This window comes from Polypterus senegalus, chromosome 11, assembly GCF_016835505.1.
Source record: "Polypterus senegalus isolate Bchr_013 chromosome 11, ASM1683550v1, whole genome shotgun sequence".
Taxonomy (NCBI): Eukaryota; Metazoa; Chordata; class Cladistia; order Polypteriformes; family Polypteridae; genus Polypterus; species Polypterus senegalus.
In genome coordinates this window covers 139771032-139795430 of record NC_053164.1, presented here as the reverse complement: position 1 = coordinate 139795430, position 24399 = coordinate 139771032, and the positions used below count along the sequence as shown (strand labels likewise).

The window sequence follows — 24399 nt, the reverse complement described above, 5'->3', positions numbered from 1 at the left end:
TAACAACAAAATAAGAGAAAATATACATATTAACGAGAGTAGAAATCCATCAGTAAATAAGTAGAGCTTATGGTACATTTCCACTTCATCCTCACTTCGCGGGGTCAGGCAGTTTTGTAGGAAATCTCGGGGCCTACTTTGAACTAGAAGCGTTTTGATGATGATGATAATGTGCGACGACGTGATGCTGCCAAATAAAGGGAGTTAGGCGATACATCTACAGTTGCTGTGCATCCTGGAGTGAAAAAAACAGAGAGACAGAAAGAAAGAGGAAGAAAAAGACAAAAAAATAGCGAAGCTGAACCGAGAATCTTGAGAAGAAAATACGCACGCCGTCACAGATTTTGGTTGAGACCTGTCCTCCAGGTTAGTTAGTTTGGTGTTTAAATTCTAGCAATCGGCATCTTTTCATAAACTTGCTAGACATCTGTACTATAATATTAATGTGTTTCATATAGTTGTACGCTACAATCAAAACGATTTCGGAATATATTAAGCACGGGTAAGTGGTATGGTATGGTGGCGCAGTGCTTAGACCTCATGCATCTCCTGTTGGACTCGAAACTTGGTCCGGTCAAAAACTGAGGACAGTGCACGTAACTCCCCGTGTGTTCGCTTGCTATTCCGAGTTTCCTCTCTCATTTGAGTGATATTCGTGTTAAGTTCACCTCTCATTGGTACTATAGCATCCCGGCCCGAATAGGATTAGAAGGTGAGGATCTGTTGAGTCTAGGGAAGAGTGGCGCTGAAGACTGCGTCAGAGTATAGATTTACAAGAAATGGAGGCGGGGATTTCTGGACGGTTCGGGGGACGCCGAAAATGTGTAGGATATAAAGATAAGGTTCGACCAGGAATGTGGAGAATTCCGTATAGGTAACCGGAGTTTCAGTACCATAACAATGAGAGGCTGTTGTAAATAGTTCTAGTTCCATTTCATTCGTTTTTATCTTACATTCGAATATTCTGCGAAAACTGTTACGAGTAAACTGTTAAGCAGCCACTTCTTTGCCGTGCTTTGCTCTTTCCATTTCAAACCTGTTAACAGTGAGGTCGCTACAGTACTCTTTCAATGAGTGTTCTTGAGAGGTGTCCCATCCAGGACTGGCCCCTGGCTTTGCCCGGTGTTGGATAGATAGATAGATAGATAGATACTTTATTAATCCCAAGGGGAAATTCACATAATCCAGCCGCAGTATACTGATACAAAGAAACAATATTAAATTAAATAGTAATAAAAATGAAAAGAATTAAAATAAAATTAATGTTCGCATTTACTCCCCCGGGTAGAATTGAAGAGTCGCATAGTGTGGGGGAGGAACGATCTCTTTAGTCTGTCAGTGGAACAGGACAGTGACAAAAGTCTGTCACTGAAGCTACTCCTCTGTCTGGAGATGACACTGTTAAGTGGATGCAGTGGATTCTCCATGATTGACAGGAGTTTGCTTAGTGCCCGTCGCTCTGCCACAGATGTTAAACTGTCCAACTTTAATCCTACAATGGAGCCTGCCTTCTTAACAAGTTTGTCCAGGCGTGAGGCGTCTTTCATCTTTATTCTGCCACCCCAGCACACCACCGCGTAGAAGAGGGCACTCGCCACAACCGTCTGGTAGAACATCTGCAGCATCTTACTGCAGATGTTGAAGGATGCCAACCTTCTCAGAAAGTATATTCTGCTCTGAGCTTTCTTACATAGAGCATCAGTATTGGCAGTCCAGTCCAATTTGTCATCCAGCTGCACTCCCAGATATTTAAAGGTCTGCACCCCCTGCACACAGTCACCTCTGATGATCACAGGGTCCATGAGGGGCCTGGGCCTCCTAAAATCCACCACCAGCTCCTTGGTCTTGCTGGTGTTAAGGTGTAAGGTTAACTTTCTGTACTCCTCCTCCTGCCCACTCCTGATGCAGCCCACAATAGCAGTGTCATCAGCGAACTTTTGCACGTGGCAGGACTCCGAGTCATATTGGAAGTCTGATGTATATAGACTGAACAGGACCGAGAAAGTACAGTCCCCTGCGGCGCCCTGTATTGCTGCACACGATATCAGACCTGCAGTTCCCAAGACGCACATATTGAGGTCTGTCTGTAAGATAGTCCACAATCCATGCCACAAGGTGTGAATCTACTCCCATCTCAGTCAGCTTATCCCTAAGGAGCAGAGGTTGGGTGGTGTTGAAGGCGCTAGAGAAGTCCAAAAACATAATTCTTACAGCACCACTGCCTCTGTCCAGGTGGGAGAGGGATCGATGAAGCATATAGATGATGGCATCCTCCGCTCCCACCTTCTCCTGGTATGCGAACTGCAGAGGGTCTAGGGCGTGACGGACCTGTGGCCTCAGGTGGTGAAGCAGCAGCCGCTCCATGGTCTTCATCAGATGTGACGTCAGAGCAACAGGCCGGAAGTCATTCAGCTTACTAGGACGTTGGCATAGGATAAATAGTTTTTGGCCAAATTAATTGAAAAAGCACATGAATGACAGAATGCTTATGTTTGATTTTTTTTTTTGTCTACATAAAATGTTAATTAGACACAGCAGTTATTTATATGATATACTGTTGCCTATAGACATTGTAACCAGGAATACAAACTTTCTTCTAGTAGTAGCTTTTGGCCATACAGTAGATCAACAGCTGTGACAACTAGTACTTAACAATTTTTAGAAGTGACAAGTGAAAATTGTACCCATCCAGGAATATTGAAGTCAGTAGACAAATTGGGAGAGAAATTGGTAATGAGGTTGGTGCAAAGGGTTGTGGCACTCCCAATATCTTTGCAAAAGGACAAAGGCAAAAGTCTTTACAACAACAATATTTATTTATATAGCACATTTTCATACAAAAAGTAGCTCAAAGTGCTTTACATAATGAAGAATAGAAAAATAAAAGACGCAGTAAGAAAATAAAATAAATCAACATTAGTTAACATAGAATAAGAGTAAGGTCAAATGGCCAGGGTGGACAGAAAAAACAAAAAAAACCTCCAGACAGCTGGAGAAAAAAAATACAATCTGTAGGGATTACGGACCATTAGACTGCCCAGTCCCCTCTGGGCATTCTACCTAACATAAATGAAACAGTCCTCTTTGGATTTAGGGTTCTCATGGAAGGACTTGAAAATGATGGTCACGTAGACTTCTGCCTTTTAATCCATCCATCATTGTTGGAGCATCATGATGCTTTGAGTAGGGCGCCGCCACCACAAAGAAACCGGAAAAAGAAACAGAAGTGAGAGTAGGGGTCAGTACGGATTTTAGACTTTAGTGTCCTGGTGCTTCCTGTTTTGCTATATGGTCGCTGGGCATGGATGTTTGACTTTGTGTCGAACCAGCTGTTGCTTACGGAGTCCCAAATGAGGCGCATTATCTGCATCGTGAGGGAGCGTTAGTTATGGCACTACAGCCATGTGGCGCGATTCCCCAAAGGTGATCCGGCTCACAGGATCCTTATTGTTGACAACCCGAGTGGCTGGACCAGGCCAAAGGGATGCCAATGTAACACCTGGATACGGCAGATAAATGTTTGTTTCTTGTACCGTGTGTCTGCCTGGGGGATTGCCAACCAGGATCCCAAGTGATTTTGTTGTGTGGTGAGTGGGGCAACATGCTGTTCCAGTGCATGCTCCTCAATCTGACCTGAAGGGATCATTGATTAGCTGTTAGTTAAGTTGATCTAATATCTAGATATTTTTAACAACGCTAAAGAGTGTACTCCTTACTTACACGGCTTGGAGGTTTATTCCAGATTCTCACAAAATATAAACATTGTGCAGTATTCTCAAACATTGGATTTGGTTGGAATTGCTTTTTTTAGAGAGGGCTGGAACCAGGGGCCAGGGAGGAACGTATCAACCCATGTCCATCAATATGCCCATATGGCCAGTTTAGAATTGGTAGTCCACCTAACATGCCTATCTTGAATGTGGCAGGAAACCTACAGTAGTTGTAAATTCTGCACACACAGCCAGTGGACACAGGATACAAGTGCAGGGGTTCTGCTTGCTGTACCACCTACCACGTAAAAATCAAAAATGTGACATGATAATTGTGTGACAGTAAGTGATGGTAAGTAGCCTATCGGATCATATATCCTGTAGATTTTAATTGCAACCAAGTGATTGTTTCTGTGGTTAGTATAACTTTGTTTTTCAGGTAAACTGTACTGGCATGCCTTATTACTGAACCTCTTAGGGGAAAAAAAGCTGGTGATGTAATAATTTAGGGAGTGGTTTAAAAGTTGATTACAGGAATGCAGCAACAGGTACATCTCTAGTTTTATAAAAGTGAGTTTAAATAAAATTCAGAGCCGTGGATTACCAGAGGCCATTGTTGTGGTAGTGCATAAAGGGCTCACTTTGATGGGCACAACTAACTTACACCAACTAGACTGCTTTAGAAGCACACCTAGGCATTGCAAGGTGTTTGGAAAAAGCATTAACAGTTGAGACAATTGCAAGTAAATAGTGTTAACTTTGAAACTGCAGAAAGAGAAGTACTGCTTGGATTCAACAGACTGAAATCACTAAGACCACATAACGTTTATCAATTCCTAAAGTCTTGAGGCTACCAAATATTCTCTCACTATATAAAAAGGGTGATCATGATCAGGCTTATTCAAGTAACAATAGGCCAGTAAATAGTATGTACAGTGACCCCTCCTTTATCACGGGGGTTCCGTTCCAGAACCCCACCCCACCCCGCGAAAGGTAAAAATCCGAATCTGAAAAACCAGATGTTCATATGGTTATTTTTATATATTTTAAGCCCTTATAAACTCTCCCACACTCTTATAAACATTTCCCACACAGTTATACAGCACAAACCCATTGTATTCTCTTAGATATTAGGTAAGATTCGTTGAAATTATGTATGTAAACATACTGTTTATATACAGTAAAACCTAAATATTATTTTAAGGATATCGAGCGTCTCCGATATCACATATGTTACAGTCATTACAATAGACAGATCATTTTGGAGCCATAATGAAAGGCTTGACTATGCACAAAGATAAACACAAAAGAGCACAAAAGTTAACTCTTTACACAGTGAAACACGTTGATGCTGAATGAGCGAGATGAGACTTCCTGGTTAACGCAGTACAATCGAATTCGGAGCTCCGTCGCTGAGCCAATCAGCATACAGGAACTTAACTGCGTGCTCTGATTGGGTAGCTTCTCAGCCATCCACCAATAGCGTCCCTTGTATGAAATCAACTGGGCAAACCAACTGAGAAGGCATGTACCAGAAGTAAAAAGACCCATTGTCCACCGAAACCCGTGAAGCAGCGAAAAATCTGCGTTATATATTTAGATATGCTTACATATAAAATCCACGAAAGTTGAAGCACAATATAGCAAGGGATTACTGTATATAGTATCTAATCATTGCTGTGTCTTTCTGATAAAATAGAAGTATACAGCTTTCCACTGTTCACATTTGTTCATTTTAAAACAGTTGTGTATCTTGAGAAGGGTTCATGGCTCCACAGTGTGCTCAGTTAAACTAGTCTTTACAAGATGTGCTTCTTAGTGTTGAGAGTCTAAGATCTGGTTAGCATCCATAATGAATTTGCTTATTGCATTTTCTTAAGCACCTTGCAGTAGACTAAGCTGTCCACTGGTCTTGCACGTCAACAAGTCTTTTTCAGTATTGCAATGTTCATTTCTTGCAGGTTTCTGCATCTCTGGTTATGATGCCAACTCGTAGCAATGTTTCTGCGGGCATTCCAAGCAGTAAAGTGAAGTACTCAAAGTTGTCAGACAATGATGATGGCTACATTGACTTACAGGTGAGATTCACATGGGAGGGAGGATGTGTGAATTCCAAGTTTATTTACAATACGTCTGCTTGCAGTGTTTTGTCTTACAGCTTAATAAGTTAAATATATCTTCATATTTAAAAGTATTAATGTGTTTTTCTCCATTGTTTCACATTGGGTTCAAATTCCACCCCAATCATAATCTGTCTTGTGTATATGTGTGTTTTGCCTTTAAGTATATTGGTTGCCATCTTACTCAGACACATCCACTGTATGTTAATTGTCAGCTATACATTGGCTCAGAATGAGTAAGTACAGGTAGTGTAACTTTCATGTATTCACAGCCTGTCCAGGATTGCTTCCTGACTGACACCTGATGCTATCTGAGCCCCATTTTGTGAGCTGTGTGCTTTTTCTTCCTTTTGTGTTTGATTGGGTCAGTTTGTAAATAACCTCCCACATGAAGCCTTCAAGCATAATCTTACTTGATAGAAGACTAAAATGGTTTCCAGAAAAGCATTCATACATTTCCTGAACCTGATCTTTAAGCTGTTCCTGTAATTGATTTGAGATTATAACCTCGGGCCTCATGTATAAATGGTGTGTACGCACAAAAATGTTGCGTACGAACATTTCCACGCTCAGATCGCGATGTATAAAACCTAAACTTGGGGTAAAGCCACACACATTTTCATGGTAGCTCCAACCCTGGCGTACACAAGTTCTCAGCTCAGTTTTGCAAACTGGTGGCACCCAGCGTCAAAGCAGTGCTACTGTTCCTGTGTGGTTACCCTTTCTTTTTTAGATCCTCATCCCTGACACGGCTTTATCATATACACTGAAACTAACTGCATATTGTGGTGTTATGGGTCCACAGCTCACTGAGCAAAGGCCATTTTTAAATCACCGCACCCGAGGCAGCTTCGTGAGGGGGCGATGTTAGCGAGCCGCGGGGCAGTCGTCGATGTGGGCGTTTCTCACCGTGTGCACAGGTGAGGAACTGCCCACATTCGTGATTGCTCCCGTGGCTAATGCTACAGCTGTGATGGCCCCTCACGTTTTAAAAGAAGCGCGAGTCGGTTTTGTGGGGAGGTGAAAAAGAAACGATTGGAGAGAAAAAGGAAAGGAAAGAGGACAGAGGTTACAGGGAGCGAGGAAGCATGCGGAGCAAGAGAGACAGACAGGCGGTGCGTGCGTGTGGTGAGCGCACGATCGAGGGCAGCTGCGAGGAAGCTGGGTGTTAGGCCGACACCCAGGCGTTTGAGTTGAGGTTGCTCCCGCTGAGTGGCCAGGTAGCGGGAGTGCCTAGAGGAAAGCGACGAGCCGCAGAACGCCGTGGAAAGGCAGCGGAAGTCGGGAGGCTTGGTGGTGGAGTCCCCAATGTGCGCCCTGGTCATTGGTGGATATCAAGTCTCGGGGACTGGGATGAGTGCCAGACCGAAGCCAGGGATCGGGAGGTCTCCAGTCTCGCGTGTGTTGTAGGAGGGCAGCTGCAGAGAGCGTCTTGCCTGCTGCTAAGCCCATACGGGATAAGCAGGTGAGACGCTAACAGAAACGCTAATAAACGATGCACCGGATTTGTTGTTGTTTTTAAGACTGCTTCCTAGAGAAGATTTTAACCTCTCGTTTTAAAGGATTGTGTTTTTTTTCCTAGTGTTTTAACCTCCACGTTCTTTTATTGGATTATTTAATAGAAACTACTGCACTATTTATGGAACACTGTTTTGATTGTTTCTTTTAATAAAAGCACTTTTGCACTTTTTACCTTCCCCTTGCTGGAATTATTTGCCTCCACTGACTAGCTCACTCGGTTTCATTATCGACGGTGTTGGGTTCAAGGGTTCCCAAACAGCCATGGAAGAGTGGAGCCAGAACCCACATCGTCACATGTATTGTTTATTAGTTTAAGGCATCTGATTGTAATTAACCTGTAACAATATAATGATCCACAGAATGGTCAAACTATTCTAAATACCATAGCGGCTTTAGTATTGTTACTCTCGTTGCACATTCTTCTTCTTCTTTCAGCTGCTCCCGTTAGGGGCTGCCACAGCAGATCATCTTTTTCCATATTACTCTCACTGTGCTACTCGGAGCAGCTGATCGGAAAGAGAATTATCGGTATACAGCATCAAGCACACGCTGCCTCAGCCATACACGGCAAACACTTCAAAACCTTTACTGTACGGACCTCACGGTTCAGAAACAGTTTTATCCCAAGAGCTCTAAACACAATCAATCACTACATCAACTGGTCCTTGTAGAACTGTTTGTACTTATAAGTACAATCACCTCACTGTAAACTTGCACTACAGTTTTAATATTACAAAACCTGAGCCGCTTTATAAAGCGCATATTTACATATGATGACGATCTCATTTTTAAGATGAAATGCAGCAAAATATGTTTATTATATTATACAGATAAAAATGTAACTTTATTTAAATAATCTATATTATTAATAATTAAAGGACATGGTGTCGCTATGCTAGCAAGGATCTGGCGCTCCGTTCACGGATTCTTCCTGCCTCGCACTGTATGCTTCACTGGGACTGGCATGAAGGATAGAATAATTAAACACGTACTACAAAGATATGTCAATGTTCCTTAAACGTTTTGAAGAATCGGTGTTATAAGCTTACAGATGGCTTAACGTCTGTTACAAAGCTGATTGTGTGGCGATTGGGTATTTGGAGAAAGAAAAGGAAGGACAGGAATTGGAGGTTAGTATGTTTGAAAGAAACAGTACTGCTGCAATAAATTATTTTATCGAAGGTCGCGCACAATCACTGTGCCACCGTGTTCCCATGTTTAATACCATGCTTTAACTCCTATCATCATGAAAATGATATCACGTATACATCTCAGCATTTTAGTTATTCAGAGAGCTGTAATATCACGAATGTAATGGATTCTGTGTCCTGTCGGATGAAGAGAAAGCTGGTTTAAGAAGCACGTAGTGATTGACACACACAGAGCACATAGAAGATCAAATAAAAAACAAAGCATTTAACGTACTAGTTACGATGGGATTTGAGAAACTAGTAAATTAACACTAGAATTACCAGAGCCTACAAAAAAAACTCGTAGATCCGTCCCACCTTAAATCGCTTCTTAAAACCGTTCTCACCTCTCTGCCAACGTCTTTTGTTAATCTAAATGTGCTGATAAAGAAAAGCTGCAAGTAGCCGGCTATTCCATCCCCCACCGACTTAGAACGTGCATAAACTTCTCCCAGCTCATGCCTTGATTGATTATCTGGGAGTGAAGTGGAGTTTTAGAGTGGAAATAATGGATCATTATTTGGGATACACGCATTTCACGTGTGTTCTGTTTCTACAGTAATCCGTGTAAACACATTTTTAAAACAGAAACGTTTTTCATATTGTAGTAGTAAATGACAAAATGTAGGCATAAACTATATAGTGTATGAAGCCTGAAGTCCAAATATCAAAGAAACACTTTCACAAAAGGTACAAATATAACAACCAGTATGCTTTTATTCAAAAATATAACTGCAGGAAAAAAGCCGCCTTAGCATGCCACATTGACACACACTTACTACAATTGTAGTGTAATGGTATCAGCTGCTGACTCGTAATCAAAACGTCATGAGTTTGATCCCGCACGACTCAATTTTGAGAAGTAAACTGCTCTTATTCTTACTATTTTAGAATAAAAACATACATTTATTTCAGTGTGTAACAGCCAGTGTAATTTATGATACTTGTAAAGGTTAGTTTTTTTTTTTTTTTATTTACTTTTCATTCTCTCAGTCGTGTTCAAGATCCTTCCCATACTACCCCCATCCCCCACCCCCAACATCTGACACTGCTGTTTTCACATAAAGATGCGCTATAGCTCTGCAGCATATTTGTGACTGCATTCTCGTACCAAAGCTTGCGAACTGAAGTGCCTACGTGCACTTTTCGTGGCATTACACGTCTATTTTTGAGCATGCCCATGTTGCTCAAACACAGGAACATATGTTGGTGTACAAGTATAACAAAACAAGTGCACTTTTATTCTAGACTATAAGTAAAGAAAAAAAAAGCAAGTTACAGTAGGCGGTTGATACGACAGCTTGTGTGGTGCAATGCTAAGAACTGCTGATTTCCGATCCGTGCTATATAAAATCATCACATTCAAATATTAACAATTCCCACACACCCTTCCAACATTCATGACATGCGTACTTGTTGCAGTGTACACATCTCTCTGTGCTATGGTTCCTATTACACTGAATGAGCACCTGACACTGTACTTTCATCCCTATATAAATAACATTCGAGCTATAGCGCGTCTCCAAATCACATTTGAGCTATAGCGCGTCTTTATGTGAAAACGGCAGTGTCAGATGGGGAGGGGGGCATCGTGAATGGAACTGAATTAAAAAAAAAAAAGCTAACCTTTACAATTATCATGCATTTACACTGGCTCTTACAGACTGATTGAAATCAAATGTATGTTTTTATTCTAAAATAGTACAGTACATGCAATATTATTTGAAAACAAACAGTGTCAGATCGGGCGCATATTCAAACCCAATCTGACGCTGTTCGTTTTCAAATAATATTGCATTAGTGCGATGATGTTTTTACATATATTGTCTCTTTCATTCATCTTGCGGTTTGTAATCAGTGACCACATGTTTTTTCCCCGATCTTGCCAGTTCGCACATGTTGTTGTATGGTGGTGTTTCTTTTGTACTCCAGGACATGCAGAAGACAGAATAGTACAGACAGTAAGTTCAGCGCTATATGCAATCAGACAGACAGGCAGAGAAGGCACTAGATATATAAATAAACAGGAAAGGCACTGTATAATAGATATATAAAAACAGCTAAGGAGATAGATAGGAAGAAAAGGCGCTATATGATAGGCAGACAGGGAAGCTCCTATATAATAATAAAATTACTGTTATTACTATATAGATAAAAATAAACAAATTTTCTCCCCAGCGGGGAATCAAACTCAGGTCTCTTGAGGTAAAGCAAGTCTGCTGCGCTCTAAGTGACAAAATCTTACCACTATGCCACGGAAGCTGTTGTAAATCTTTTGAACCTTTTATGAAAGTGTTTATTTGATCTTTGGCCTTCAGGCTTCACACATTTTATAGTTTATGCCTACATTTTGTAACATTTATTACTAAAATATGAAAATGTTTCTGTTTTAACATTGTGTTTACACAGATTACTGTAGAAACGGAACACACATGAAATGAGTGTGTTCCAAATAACAATCTATTATTTCCACTCTAAAACTCCACTTCACTCCCAGATAATCGAGCCATGAGCTGGGAGAAGTTCGTGCACGTTCTAAGTCAGTGGGGGGATGGAATAGCCGGCTGCTTGCAGTTTGTTTTTATCGGCACATTTACAAGACAAAGGAGGCTGGCGAAGAGGTGAGAACAGTTTTAAGAAGCGATTTAAGGTGGGACGGATCTACGAGTTTTTTCGTAGACTCTGGTAATTCTAGTGTTAAATGATTTTAAGATTAAGTTTATGATGTTCTACTTTAATCACATATTTTATTTTGTCATTAAAGTGGAAATTTTGAGATTAAAGTTGACATTCCGTGCTTTTTCCCCACTGTGTGCCTTTTTTCTTTCTCGGTACCCATTAAGCTTTCATATGACACTCAGACGGTGGCCTACGACTCACCTTTTCACGGCGACTTTAATATGCGACTTCTTTTTTTATTTCGGGCACTGTGCGACTTTGTGAACTTGAGCTTTCGAGTTTCTCCGACACGCTATGTCACTCGATCAGCTTCCTTTTCTTGTTTATACCACTGTTTAAACCAACAAATAGTATGTTTTTCCTTGCCTCCACTTGATATTTGCTGAAATTGTCCTATTTTTTTTTTTTTGTGGTTTTGCCATTGTCTTTTCACAGAACGCTGAGCTTAAGGGCTATTTATATTGATGTGCATATTCAAAGAGGTGTAATTCTGGGAGGAGTTGGGGCTTGACTGAGGCTCAACCAAAAGTATACCTTGCAACATTACAGTGACCCTAAGCATACCAGTGAATCCACCAAGGAATGGCTGAAAAGAAAGAAATGGAAGATTCTGGAATGGCCTGTCAAAGCCCAGATCTGAATCCCATTGAGATTTCGTAGATTGATTTGAAATGAGCTGTGTATGCAAGACGCCCCTCAAATGTTGCAGAGCTGAAAGAATTCTGCATAGAGGTGTGGGGAAAACTTTTTTGTAGGTAATGTTGGAGATGGAAGACAGTTACAGGAAATGCTTACTTGAAGTTGTTTCTGCCAAAGGGGACAGTACCAGGGTGAAGGGTATACTTACCTTTTTCACAGTGCCAATGGCATAGTCATTCATATTTCATTGAATCGTTTATTGCAGTCAAATTTTCATTTCCCCCCCAATTACCTTTATCTAAAGCAGGGTTCTCCAACCTCTTTTCCCCTGAGAGCTACTTTTACAAAATGAAAATGGCCAAGAGCTACTTATGTTTTCTAACGTTTATTCTCCTAGCTTATTTCAACCCAAACAAATTGAATAAGCTTGTTTTGCCTGAACATTTACAAAATGTTGGGTGTCCACAACTCACATTTTGCATTAAAACATCACAAAAAATATTTAGTTCACCTGCAAGTGCATTTTGTATGTCTGTATGCATTTTCTAGTATATTTCACACTATTGAATTAAAACATGAATGCTGGCAAAAACGAAACAATGCAATTACAAATACACAGATATTACTTATTCATTTGTCATTTTGTTACATGTAACTGTTTCACTTCACAAGAGTATTCACATATCCAATTGCATGTGTGATGTGTTTTTTAGTTAGTCAGATGAATGGCTCTGCATGGAGTTAACGAGAGGTGTATGGTGGAGTGTAGCTACTTAGGTTTACTCTTACGGAGTCATTTAAATTTTCATCTGTCAGTCTTGTTCTTTGATTTCATGACATTCATGTCAGAAAAGGCAGACTCACTGAGGTATGTAGACCCAAACAAAGCAGACCTTTTCAGAGCTGCTTAGTGAAGATTCTTATAGTTATCTGGCTCTACTAAGCTCCAGAAATGCTGAGAATACCGTTGAGACTTTAACTGCACATTATTTTGATGGTTTACTAATATATAATTATGATTATAATTATTGATTTTGCAACTTCTGTCATTTTGCTATGTATCTTATTTCACTTGTGGTACAGATTCCTAGAATCATGCAGCGGGCCAAGGGGAGGCGTCTTCCTCACTCATTTACCAGCTTCAGGGCGTGTCCCTGAACTCCTTTTAGCTAGCAAACGAGAGAACAATGGAATTCAACTTTGTTTGGTATTTAAAATAAAGTGTTACTTAGGTCTTGATGAGTTTGAGTCTGGATATTCTCTTAAGTGTATGCCACATTGAAAAGATAGATTGCAATTCAGATTGTGATTTTGTGTTAAAAGGATCATGATATGATTTTTTGGAACGATCACCCATCCCTAATTTGACTAATCAAGTTTTCAGATTTATGTAGGTTTCCATTAACCCTTTGGCGAGCTACTTGGAAAGAGGTTGCAAGCTACCAGTAGCTTGTGAGCGACGTGTTGGAGACCCCGATCTAAAGATATTGTTTAAATGGAGATCAAATCTAGATTTGTCCTCTTATGTATAAAAAAAAAAAAGAAAAAACAATTCATTGGGTGTAGTTACTTTTTCAGATGACAATACTGTATTATTGTACATTTTTTCTGACACTGTTGTCAGGGTGGTAAATAGGACAACAATTACTTATGTAGCCACAGCCCCAAGAGAGAAAAAAAAAAAGAAGACAAAAGGAATTTCAGACTTTTTCAGTTTTGCGTCCAGACATTTTACCTTTCAACATACAAGAGAGAAAAACAAAGCAAATTAAAAAAAACAAAAAAAAACACCAAAATAGTAGAATAAGTGATGTGGAAGAGAGCTTGAGTTATTTAATTATATTTAGTTGTTTTTAAAATTAAAGAATATACATAAATTTTATTTTTTACTACCAAACTTCAAAGCAATTTGGAAGTTAAGAGCAGCACATGAGGGCTCCAAAGAAACTGCATGACAGCTTAAGACAAAGTAATGGTTTCACATGGTTAAGATTATACTTTGTTGACATCTAGCAACATCGTATAGATTCTTACTGAATAATGAATTTTGTGCAGCTCACAAAGAAGACCTACTGCATTGTCAAAACTATTTAAATTAGATTTTGTGCAATAAATAGTCTTTTCAAAAAAATTGAGCCGGTACTCACACAACACTTAAAGGAAGGCCCCATTTTCAAAGAGTAGGCCTGTTTTTCAAAACTCAAGAAGCAGGTTTTTAAGACTGCACACCAAAAATGTACCAAATTTATAATTCTCAAAAATGAAAGGGGGGGGGGGACTGTCTCAGTTTAACAAAACACAGTTTCCTAAATTCTTTCAGTATATTATTTGCAAAAAAATTGGAATGGAACAAGTCAAGCAAGGCTTACCAAAAGGCACATTAGCAAAGCTGAGGCCTAAATCCACAATCAAAAGCCAAATACAAAAAGCAAAGTCCAGAAGCAACAATTTATAAAAAAAAAAGTACTTTTAAAAAGTTTCACTGTCAAAAAAACTAAATTGGTAGAGAATCAAATGAAAATTGGTGAAGACCAACTCCTCAGCAGTAATATGTATATTTCTGCCAGCTTTTTCAGGGCTGGGGGGCTGCAGTTTCAAGAGGGCCCACCCCTACACTGAATGCACAGAGGTCAAGGAATATAAATAATACTAGTACTTATTAAAGAAAAACTAAATAGAAAAATGTAAAATAAACATTTTAGAAACATAATTTATAAAGGAACACTCAGACAACAATAAAGTAAAGAAATAAAAGGAAAGGGCATAAGAGCCATGGATGAGACCCTGGCATAGTGCTCACTGCTTTATAAACATACCTCCAGAAAGCTTTCTTTTTCCAATAGGTCACTAAATGTTAGGATATACTTTTTATTAATTGTATTCTGAAAAGCCTGCTATTTCTGATATTCAACTTAATTATTTATATTATGGACTGATTGTTTCTTGCCATACAGTTTAGAATGTCTGACAAAATCACTTTAACTGATCCTACAATCCAGGATCTGTATTATGTCTGTATTACATCTTTCCAATATGGTTTTAGAAAAATACAATTGTGGAAAAAGTTCGCTGGAAAATTGCTTGAGGATTAGGTATATGAAATATTTTAAAATGAAAGGGAGTATAGACAGACAGCTGGAGTAATGTACTGAGTCCACATTGTCTGGGTTAACAGGGTGCAACAGTACAGTGAACTTTGACATATTTGTACTGTATTATGACATGCAATCAAACATGTCAAAAAAAAAAGATTATTATGTCACAATTTATATTTCTGCCTGCCTTATAGCTGATATTAAAAAAAAAAAAATCACATTCAGACATTAGTAACCGAAATCTAGCCTTCTGTATTATTTTTATAAAAACATTTTTCATATTCAATTAATTATATATAATGTGCTATGTATTATGCACAGTTTTACCATATTTATGACAAGTTGACATAATCCACTTCTTTCCATCAAGTTTTCTTAAAAACACTAGGTAAACCATGGTGGCATGGTGGTGCAGTTGTAGCAGTGCTGCCTTGTAGTAAGGATTTGTCCTCTTATCAGGTTTGTGTCCCGGATCCTCCCTGCATGCAGTTTGTATGTTCTCCCCATGTCTATGTAGGTTTTCTCCCTCAGCCCAAAGACATGCAAGTTAGGTGGATTGGTGATATTAAATATATTAAATCCTGTCCAGTATTTGTTCCTGCCTTGTACCCCTTAGTCTCAGGACTAAGCAGGTAAGAAAGTGACTGACAGACTAGGAAAACAGATGCAAACCTGTACATATATGTTTTTGTATACATTATGCAAATCCAAAAAGATTTCAGAACTTTGAAGACAGATAATACAGTAACATGTTTAATATTTCTAAATCTGTTGTGTTTGACATTCTATACATAGTGATGATGAAATGTCTGCGTGTATACTACAGCAATCAAGCTTCTGTGGTTTTTGATTTTTACTGAATTTATTCTTTACCTAGAAGCAAATTCATGACTTTATCCTAAACTTTGTGTAGTTAGGCTTTCAAGCACAATAAATATAATAGTAGTGAAATGAACTGATGCCATGGCTAACTTTATTACTGGTCATTTTGGGTCATGCTGGGAGGAACTACCTGCCCATGTCCTAGTGTGTTTTTAATATTTTTTTCTCACCTGGGGAAGTTATTTTATTTCCATTAAAAATGGGCACCATACGTTAATTTTCCGATGCATTTTCTAAATACCCTAGACCTAATGCAATGGTTCTGCTGAATCCTTCAGCACTACAGTCAGTCCAGGTTGTGGAACAGTTTGTTCAGTTACCTCAGCAACATCATTAGGAACCTTTGTCCTTGGCTGGATGTTTTGTTACTGAAATAGCATTTGAGTGGCATTGAATCTCAGCTGTCTCGTGAAGGGGGTGTGAGAACTGGTTTATGAAAATTGCTGCTTGCTGTCTCAAACCCGAAATATCTGTGTTGTGGAGAAGGAGGCTGGTCTTGGGTTATTAGGCAGCAAATGTAAATTGATTTTTTTATGTTTTATTTGTCTCTTGTGTCTGCACTGCCTCTTTCCTCAGTAGAATTTGAATCTTTGCGGTTTTAAAAGTGTCAGTGGTAGTGATTAGTACACCAATTACATAGCTTTGCTTACTGTTTGAAAAAAATATTAGGGATCAAGCCATTCATTTGCTGCTGTTCTTTTCATTCCATGTACAGTACGTCATAGGTTTGTCTGTTGGAATTCATACTCTGTGTCTCAAAGTTGCAAGAGAGAGATGTGAATATATTTATGCTCTACATTTAGGTCTTATTATGAGTGCTACCAGTGAAAGAGGGTGTTTCTTGCAACTCCTTATGTTTTTGAGGTTTTTTGATCATGACTTTCATCTTACTCTATAGTTGTCCTCACACTAATTTTTAATTTTCACACAAATTGTAAATGGATATGGTAGTCTGGTGAGCAACCAGCTTGGCAAATCTGGTAGTCCAGCTTTTATATATGGGGTGAAGGGTTAACTGCAACTTTCTACGGCAACATTTATTTATAAAGGTGTGTTGTTCTCTCTAATAAGCTACTCCTCAAAACCCATCTCACAGTATAGTTAGGAAAAATTTTGTCCACTGGGCTTTGCAAGTTTGTAATTTGGTTAACCAGGATTAAAAACTAGTTTTCCTGAATGTCCGGATTACCGATTTATCCAACCTTGAAAATCATTTTCATCTTCATCCATAAGTCCATATACATTACAAAGGAGAAAAACATTTGCTTATGAGGATGATAATGCAAAAAGTGAGTCCTGTACCTGCAGAAACAGCAATACTGTATATAGAAACCCAAGAAATTTACACAACACAATGTAGTTTACTGTGGCTGAAAAATAATGTACTTAGCCCCCAAAAACCCCATTGAATTGACTTTGCATTAAGTTCACCAAAGGAAAAAGTGTTTTTATGTGAAAAAATAAAGAGAACTGTAAGGCCGAGCAAGAACTCTCATCAGAAATTTGGAGGATTTTTTTAATCTGTTCAGTTTAATACAGTAAGTGTATTCATCTATATCTAAGATAGCAAGAACATTGTTATGCCAAGGTACCTCCAGGCACAGCAGTCTGGCTCTTTTACAGAGCCTATTTGCCAGCTGTGTAAAGAGTAAGCCAGCGGTTTTAAAACTAACTATTGTGGGGTGAGTATTGCTGAGGAAAAACATCTTGTAAAACTATACATATAATTTGAAACTGACACACAAATTGTACCTATGAATGCAGAACACAGATTTTACCATCATAGCTATGTAGAAAAGTGATAATAAGAAATCATATTTTCAGATATCTGATAGAAAAGAAAAAATGCATATGTCATATCAAATAGTCCAATGTGAGTATCCACATTAGCCAAAGTTTTGATCTCTCCTTAACTGGAATAACAAGACAGTGACTTTTAAATGGTAAAGCAATTTCTCAAACAACATGAAATATAAAACCAAGTAATGTAAACTCATATTCTTTGTGAACTGTTACACGGTTTTAGACTGTTGGGGAATTGCTATGTGTGTTTATGCATTTGATTTGAATTAATAATCGCTGTGTAACAGGACACTTTACTCTTTGCCAAGTAAAAAACAATGTATATGCTTTATTAAAGCGCACGCATTTCTTATACATTTGAAGAAAAAACTATTTAAATGTTTAGTTGATACAGTAGGCTTGTATTGCATTTCACAAAACAAATATTAAAGTTTAAATATGTATATTTTTCTCTTTTTTTCTCTTGTTATTTAGTTTAAAAAGAGTCCTCCCAAAGTACCTTACAAAGCAATTGCCTTAGCAGCAGTACTTTTTTTGATTGGCTCCATTCTTATCATCATTGGAGCTCTACTCCTCACTGGTTACATTCATGTTTCGGTAAGTACCTGGTTGTATCAAGGACTTTAGGGATTGTAAGATTATATATAATGTAAATAAATAAATTAATTAATAAAAATAGGGGAGAGATCATCTAAGTGAGAATCTGATTTTTTCCAATTTTAGATAATATATAACATCAGTTATCAACTGACTTAAAGAGGTTGGTTAGGATTCTTCCAGTTGAACAAGATAAGTCTGTGTGCCAATAGTGAAGTAAAGGCAATCACAGTTTGTTTGTCCTTCTCTGCTTTAAGCCCATCTGGAAGAACACCAAACACAGCTGTTAATGGGTTAGGAGGGATTGTGACACCAAGGCTGTCTGAGTGGCATTTAAAAAATTTTGTCCAGAATGATGTTAATATGGTTCAAGCCCAAAACATATGGCCCAGTGAGGCTGGGACTTGATTGCAACGTTTGCAAGTTGGATCTTGCTCAAGAAATGTTTTGTACAATTTTAAATGAGACCGATGTGTTCGATATATAATTTTAAGTTGAAAATTGTATGCTTTGTGCATATGGAGCTCGGGTGAAGTGTGCATTGCTACCTTCCACTCCTTTTCTGAGAGGCGGGTGAGAGAAATTGGGTAGGTTTTGTTTAACAAAGTTTCTAATTTGTAGGTAGTGAAAGAAATGTGTTGCTGGAAAGTTAAATTTGGAGTGATGAGTGATGAGATCCTGTTCATGTTTTAAAAGCTCTTTGCGGACCATGGCTTTTGAAGTGCTTTGCAACTAAGAGGATTTCAAAATAATCCTACAGGAACAGCCACATTTTATCGGAGTTTAATCAGAGCCACTTTAATTGATGTTAGTATACACCTAACTACTATTTGAAATGAGACATTGTGCTTGGTTGGTTCTGAACTCCACTACATCCTTGAATATTAAAGGATGTGCACAATAATACAACCAGATTTTTGTAGGACTTTTTTTTTCACTAAACTGTTTCTGATTTGTTTTCACCTTCTTTGTATAGAATACAATTTTGCAATAAAAGTGGATTAAGTCCTGACAGGATTTATCTTTGTTTCATTTTTTTATTACACAAAATCTGCAGTTTTGGCAGGGGTGTGTAGACTTTTGTATCCACTATGAGCAAATTTGCTAGTCCAGCTTTTATATATGGGGTGGAGGGTTACCTGCAACGTTTATTTGTAAAGGTGTGTTGTACTTGAGTGCATAGCACTCTTCTAACACAATATAAACACAGTTGACATCTTGTATCCACTATAAGCAAATTAGGAATATTCAGTTCACCCAACAAAAATGTATACTTTGGTTAAACTAGTAAACTGTAGAATTAACTTCTCCATTTACTGGCTGTTTTTTGGCATAACAAAAATACTTTAAAGAGATTTCAGACATTGAAGCTAATGGTGTTTGATAGATTCTGTTCTTCTTAATTTTTTTTTTTCCAATTTGTTTTGATATCTCAATTATGATAGTTAAGGGATGGCAGTGCCCAGCAAACCAGAAGAGAAGATGCCAGGGATATCAAATGAAATCAGATATGCTATGAATATTTAACACAGATTTTTGGGTGTTTCTACTTTATATAAATTCCTCCACCTCACTTTATAATTAAAGGACCAGGCATACCACTTGTTCTCTACAACAGGCAACAGGGCCCCACCTGCTGACATCTGATAGAAGAGGTTTCCTAGTCTTTTGCCGATCCCTGTGAACTCCCTCTCACTTTAGTGTGCTCTGAGTAATTACTGCAAGGTGCCTTGTTAATCCTATGTTACACAGTCCTCAGGATTTGCTTAGCCATCTTCTCTTTTACTTTATGCATCTGGTATGGGTTTTCATTTCGTGTTGTATCTCTGAACTAAAATTAACAACAACAACATTTATTTATATAGCACATTTTCATACAAAAAGTAGCTCAAAGTGCTTTACATAATGAAGAATAGAAAAATAAAAGAAACAGTAAGAAAATAAAATAAGTCAGCATTAATTAACATAGAATAAGAGTAAGGTCCAATGGCCAGGGTGGACAGAAAAACAAAAAACTCCAGACGGCTGGAGAAAAAAATAAAATCTGTAGGGATTCCAGACCATTAGACTGCCCAGTCCCCTCTGGTCATTCCCTGGAGCCTCCTTGCCAGCTAGGGGGCTCCCTCCATAATTTAATTTACTCTCTCTTTAAAATGAGGGTCAGGCAACCTTATCACAGACTGGGGTTCTGGTCACTCACCATCTTGGGAGAAACTGACATTTTTTTTTTCCCTGTACTCTTCTGTCACTGGTGATCCTAGCACCTAATTCATTTCTGGTATGTTTACAGAGACTAGTAGCTTCTAGTTGTGGACATCTTTCTATAGTGATATTCAGACTTCCATTACTGGATTTTTTTCACACTCATTTTCCCTGGCTAGGTAATGTATTCCTCCCTCTGCTATCCAGATGCCACTTTGCTGATGGCAACCCTTGGGTAACTCATCACAGTATATACAGTATTAGATGAGTTAATTGTTCTTCATATGGTCACAGACATTATAAACACTATTTTAAAATTAAATAATTTAGACAAGAAATATGTGAAATTATCAAAAGGGCTGGCACAATAAGACAATAGAAATGATCCATGAAGGTCTGAAGTATACACCAATTATGGTTTTATCCTTAAATGCCCATGGGAAAAAAAGCTGTGTCTGCAAATGTCAACACCTGTCCTCCTTAAGAGATTGAGCCTGTGCCATAATAACAGACAAAGTTAAACTAGTTGATGAGGAATTAGTGTTGTTTACACTTGAGTGGTATTTTGATTTTGTTAAAACTCTCCAATAAAATGTGAATATGATGACCCTTTTAATTTGACAAGCTAAACAAAATCAGTATTCATCAGCTGAATTTCTTTAAAATACATAATTGAATTATTAGCACTCCAATGTGCAGGGTGTTTTTCCATACACAAAAACTCTATACTTACTGACAAAGTTGGAGCCTCCTAGGTCTTAATGGTTATTATGTAGCTACACAAAGCCAACCCCTACGTTTTATTACAGTGTTTAGATATATCAGGTACTGATCAAAATATTTTAGTAACCTGTATTTTAAGTTGGACTGTATGCCCATTTTACAAATGATTTTTGCAAGGTGCACTAACACACCGAAAGACGGACATAATTGTTAGTTTATTTATGTCGATATTTATAGATTTGCATGTACCTTTTTTTGTCCCACTAAGCTAGAAAGTGGTTTAAATAAACACATTATTACATGTTGGCTGAAAAATAATGTGTGTCAGCCCCTCTTTAACATCTGAGGCAGAGAACTAAAGCTGAGTAAAGCAATTATGGCTGCTGACTTACAGTTTCATTCTGCTTACTTGTGATGTCTTTGAGTTAGTCTTTATTAAATCTACAAGCTGAACTACCCTGTTACTACAAATATTATGAAGAGAAAATCATAATCCTTTTTTTTAACTAGAATGCTTTCATAATATGCCTATAGCAATATACAGTATATACAAATTAATAAGTGACAGAGTTCACATTTAATTTCTTATTACTTTGGTAATAATGTAACTATAATGTAACAGTCCTAAAAAATGCTTCACACTTTAAAAATCTTACATCAGACCCATGCTAAACTTTCTTTTCCTTGAGTCATTTTGTCCAAATTGACTGTAATGAAATTGCTTTTACTATGCATATTTATTTGGGGGCATCAATCTATTCTATTTATTAATGTATGTTTGTATTTATTTTTTCCACAGAGTCCTGACCGAACGTTTCCAGTTCTTATAATTGGTATTCTGGTCTTCTTGCCCGGGTTTTATCATCTACGTATTGCCTACTATGCTTCAAAAGGCTACCGTGGCTACTCATATGAGGATATCCCAGACTTTGATGATTGATATTTTGTGCTGATTAGATTACCAACCACAGAGTGCCGGTGATTAAGGATTCTCATTTTAGGGCTGCTGTTTGTTTGATAATCTACAATCAAAATGTTTCATATGATGCTGCCAGCTGTCCTGAATCCCTAATGTCATAACATTCTCTTCACATTACATATAGCCAGTATATGTTCAGTCATATGTTTCAAACTGGAAAACATGTCTGTCTAATAATAATCCCTAAGATTGGATGCAGTGATTGCTCATCTAGGGTCTACCAAAATATTGGATCCTAAAAATGAATCTACAGCGGAGAAATTAGCAGATTTGAATATGTGAAGTTTATCCTCATCAATATTGCAAAAGCAAGGAGTACACAATTTTTCCTGTTATAGAACTTATTCAAAAGGAGCCTTTCAATTTCTTCTCAAAGGATTTTGGTAGTCAGTTACATATTATGCATCACCGCCTCAGTTTTATCTGCTAAATTGTTATTTAACCAGAGATACAGTACAAACTAATGTTTTAAATTTTGTACTGAGAAAATTTAATACATTCTCACTGAACAAATTACTTGTCCCACTGTATCTGGAAAGACATGCTTAAAACCGACTTCAATACAGAAAACTTATATCAAATCTAACGTATTAACTGTATGCCCAGGTACAAAATGTATTTATAGATGGTTCTGAAATTGTGCTGTGCATTTGAAAATATAGAACAGGCTGTAAGGATAAATTTGTCATGAGTTAAGTGACAGTAACATTTCAATATCACACAGAACACTCTTCTTCATGCTGTTTTGGTGGACTGATTGTTATATTTATTGTTAGAATTCTACTTGTATAAATATTGTATAACAGATGCACATACTCTGAGATTTTAAAGCAAGGTAAAGCGATTTGTATAGTAAAAAGAATTCATGTGTACATATATAGTGTACATATTACATACAAGTATGTAATGTATAATAATATACATTTATTTTCTTCGATAGAAACTCACTACTGGCAAGTCTACTATAACTAACTTGATACAAGTTGAAGTGTATGGGGCTTGTGATGTGGTGGTCAATGAGTGCCAACCACACTACTTTTTATTTACAAGAAGGAGGTGCAGGTTAAGTCCGTGTATTATGCACATTAAACCTTGCATGTATTTGGGAGCACCAGTGTACTAATAAACCAACTATTGTACTTTCTGAACATCCAGTGGTTAATGGTTCATGGCATAAAGAAATAATAAGGTCCCTTTTCTTCTCTGTTGGAAGTGTAAAACCCTAATAACATAAAACACTGTCATGACAAGACCAAAGAATTATAACAATTTTATTTACAATTTTAAGTGTTTATGATAATGTGTCGTGACTAATGAATTCTACTTGCTTCTTCCAAAAATGTGAAATAGTTACATAAAATGCTAAAAGATGGAGTATGGTTGAAGATTTTCATTAAAATCTTTGTATTCAGTAGCAAACCTTAATAGTATATGCAAGTATATTATAGATATCCTGTTCACAGTACTAATGCAAACTTTGATTTTAACGAGATAAAAAATTTATTGTGAATCAAACATCTAATTGGAAACTTGTTGTTGTTTCATCTCAGGTTGAAATCTATTAAGTATATAAATTAACTGAATAATTAGAGTATTTGTACTATAAATAAAATTTTATTTAATGGTTTTGTGACTGTTAGTACATAACATTTATTCTCAGCAGCAAATTAAAGAATGGGATTTAATGCATTTGTTGTTAATGCTTAGTTCTTCTCTCTTACTGTGCCTGAATTTTTTGATTGCAAATGTTCCATAGTACAAACAGCAAGGAAAAAAGTAGGTTTACATGTTGGATGTGATATAAAGTTTATCTACACCTTTGCAAGATAAGTGACTCTTATTAAATAGAGAGTTCAAGGTATGTGACCAATTGTTCTTCCTTCTTACCACTGGGGAAAAACATTTACTGTTTGGCATAGACAATTGCAAAGTGAATATTTATCTTGTAATATATATTATCTGTTTTCTATTCAGCTTTTGGTATATCTTTCATTAATACCTGTGAGATCTGTTTTGCTGCTTTTAAGGACAAAGAATAAAATTTTAAACTAAATAAAATGAGGTTTTCGATGTGACATTTTTACACCAGAGAGGTTGCTTTATAACTAAGCTTGATAAACTGTTTGGTATCAGCATGGAATATTTGAAATCTACAAAGAAAAAAATGTATATATAAAATGCAAAAAATCATAAGATTACATACACTTGGTAGAAGGCGTTCATCATTTTTAGAATTTACGAGTGATTATATGAAATGTT

The 24399-nt window shown here is 37.5% G+C and overlaps 1 protein-coding gene across 1 annotated transcript; it reads left to right on the top strand.

The window, feature by feature from the left end:
- The first annotated feature begins 88 nt into the window (after positions 1-88).
- On the top strand, positions 89-24198 carry tmem230a (transmembrane protein 230a). The gene is made up of 4 exons (XM_039769683.1): positions 89-366; positions 5672-5788; positions 18114-18236; positions 21961-24198. The coding sequence occupies exons 2-4, from the start codon at positions 5690-5692 to the stop codon at positions 22099-22101; spliced, it is 363 nt and encodes a 120-aa protein (XP_039625617.1). The 5' UTR covers positions 89-366; positions 5672-5689; the 3' UTR covers positions 22102-24198.
- The last annotated feature ends 201 nt before the right edge of the window (positions 24199-24399 follow it).

Coding starts and splice junctions, on each gene's coding strand:
- tmem230a (XM_039769683.1), top strand. CDS start 5,690: ATGATGCCAACTCGTAGCAATGTTTCTGCGGGCATTCCAAGCAGTAAA. Junction 5,789..18,113: donor ATGGCTACATTGACTTACAG/GTGAGATTCACA, acceptor CTTGTTATTTAG/TTTAAAAAGAGTCCTCCCAA. Junction 18,237..21,960: donor CTGGTTACATTCATGTTTCG/GTAAGTACCTGG, acceptor TTTTTTCCACAG/AGTCCTGACCGAACGTTTCC.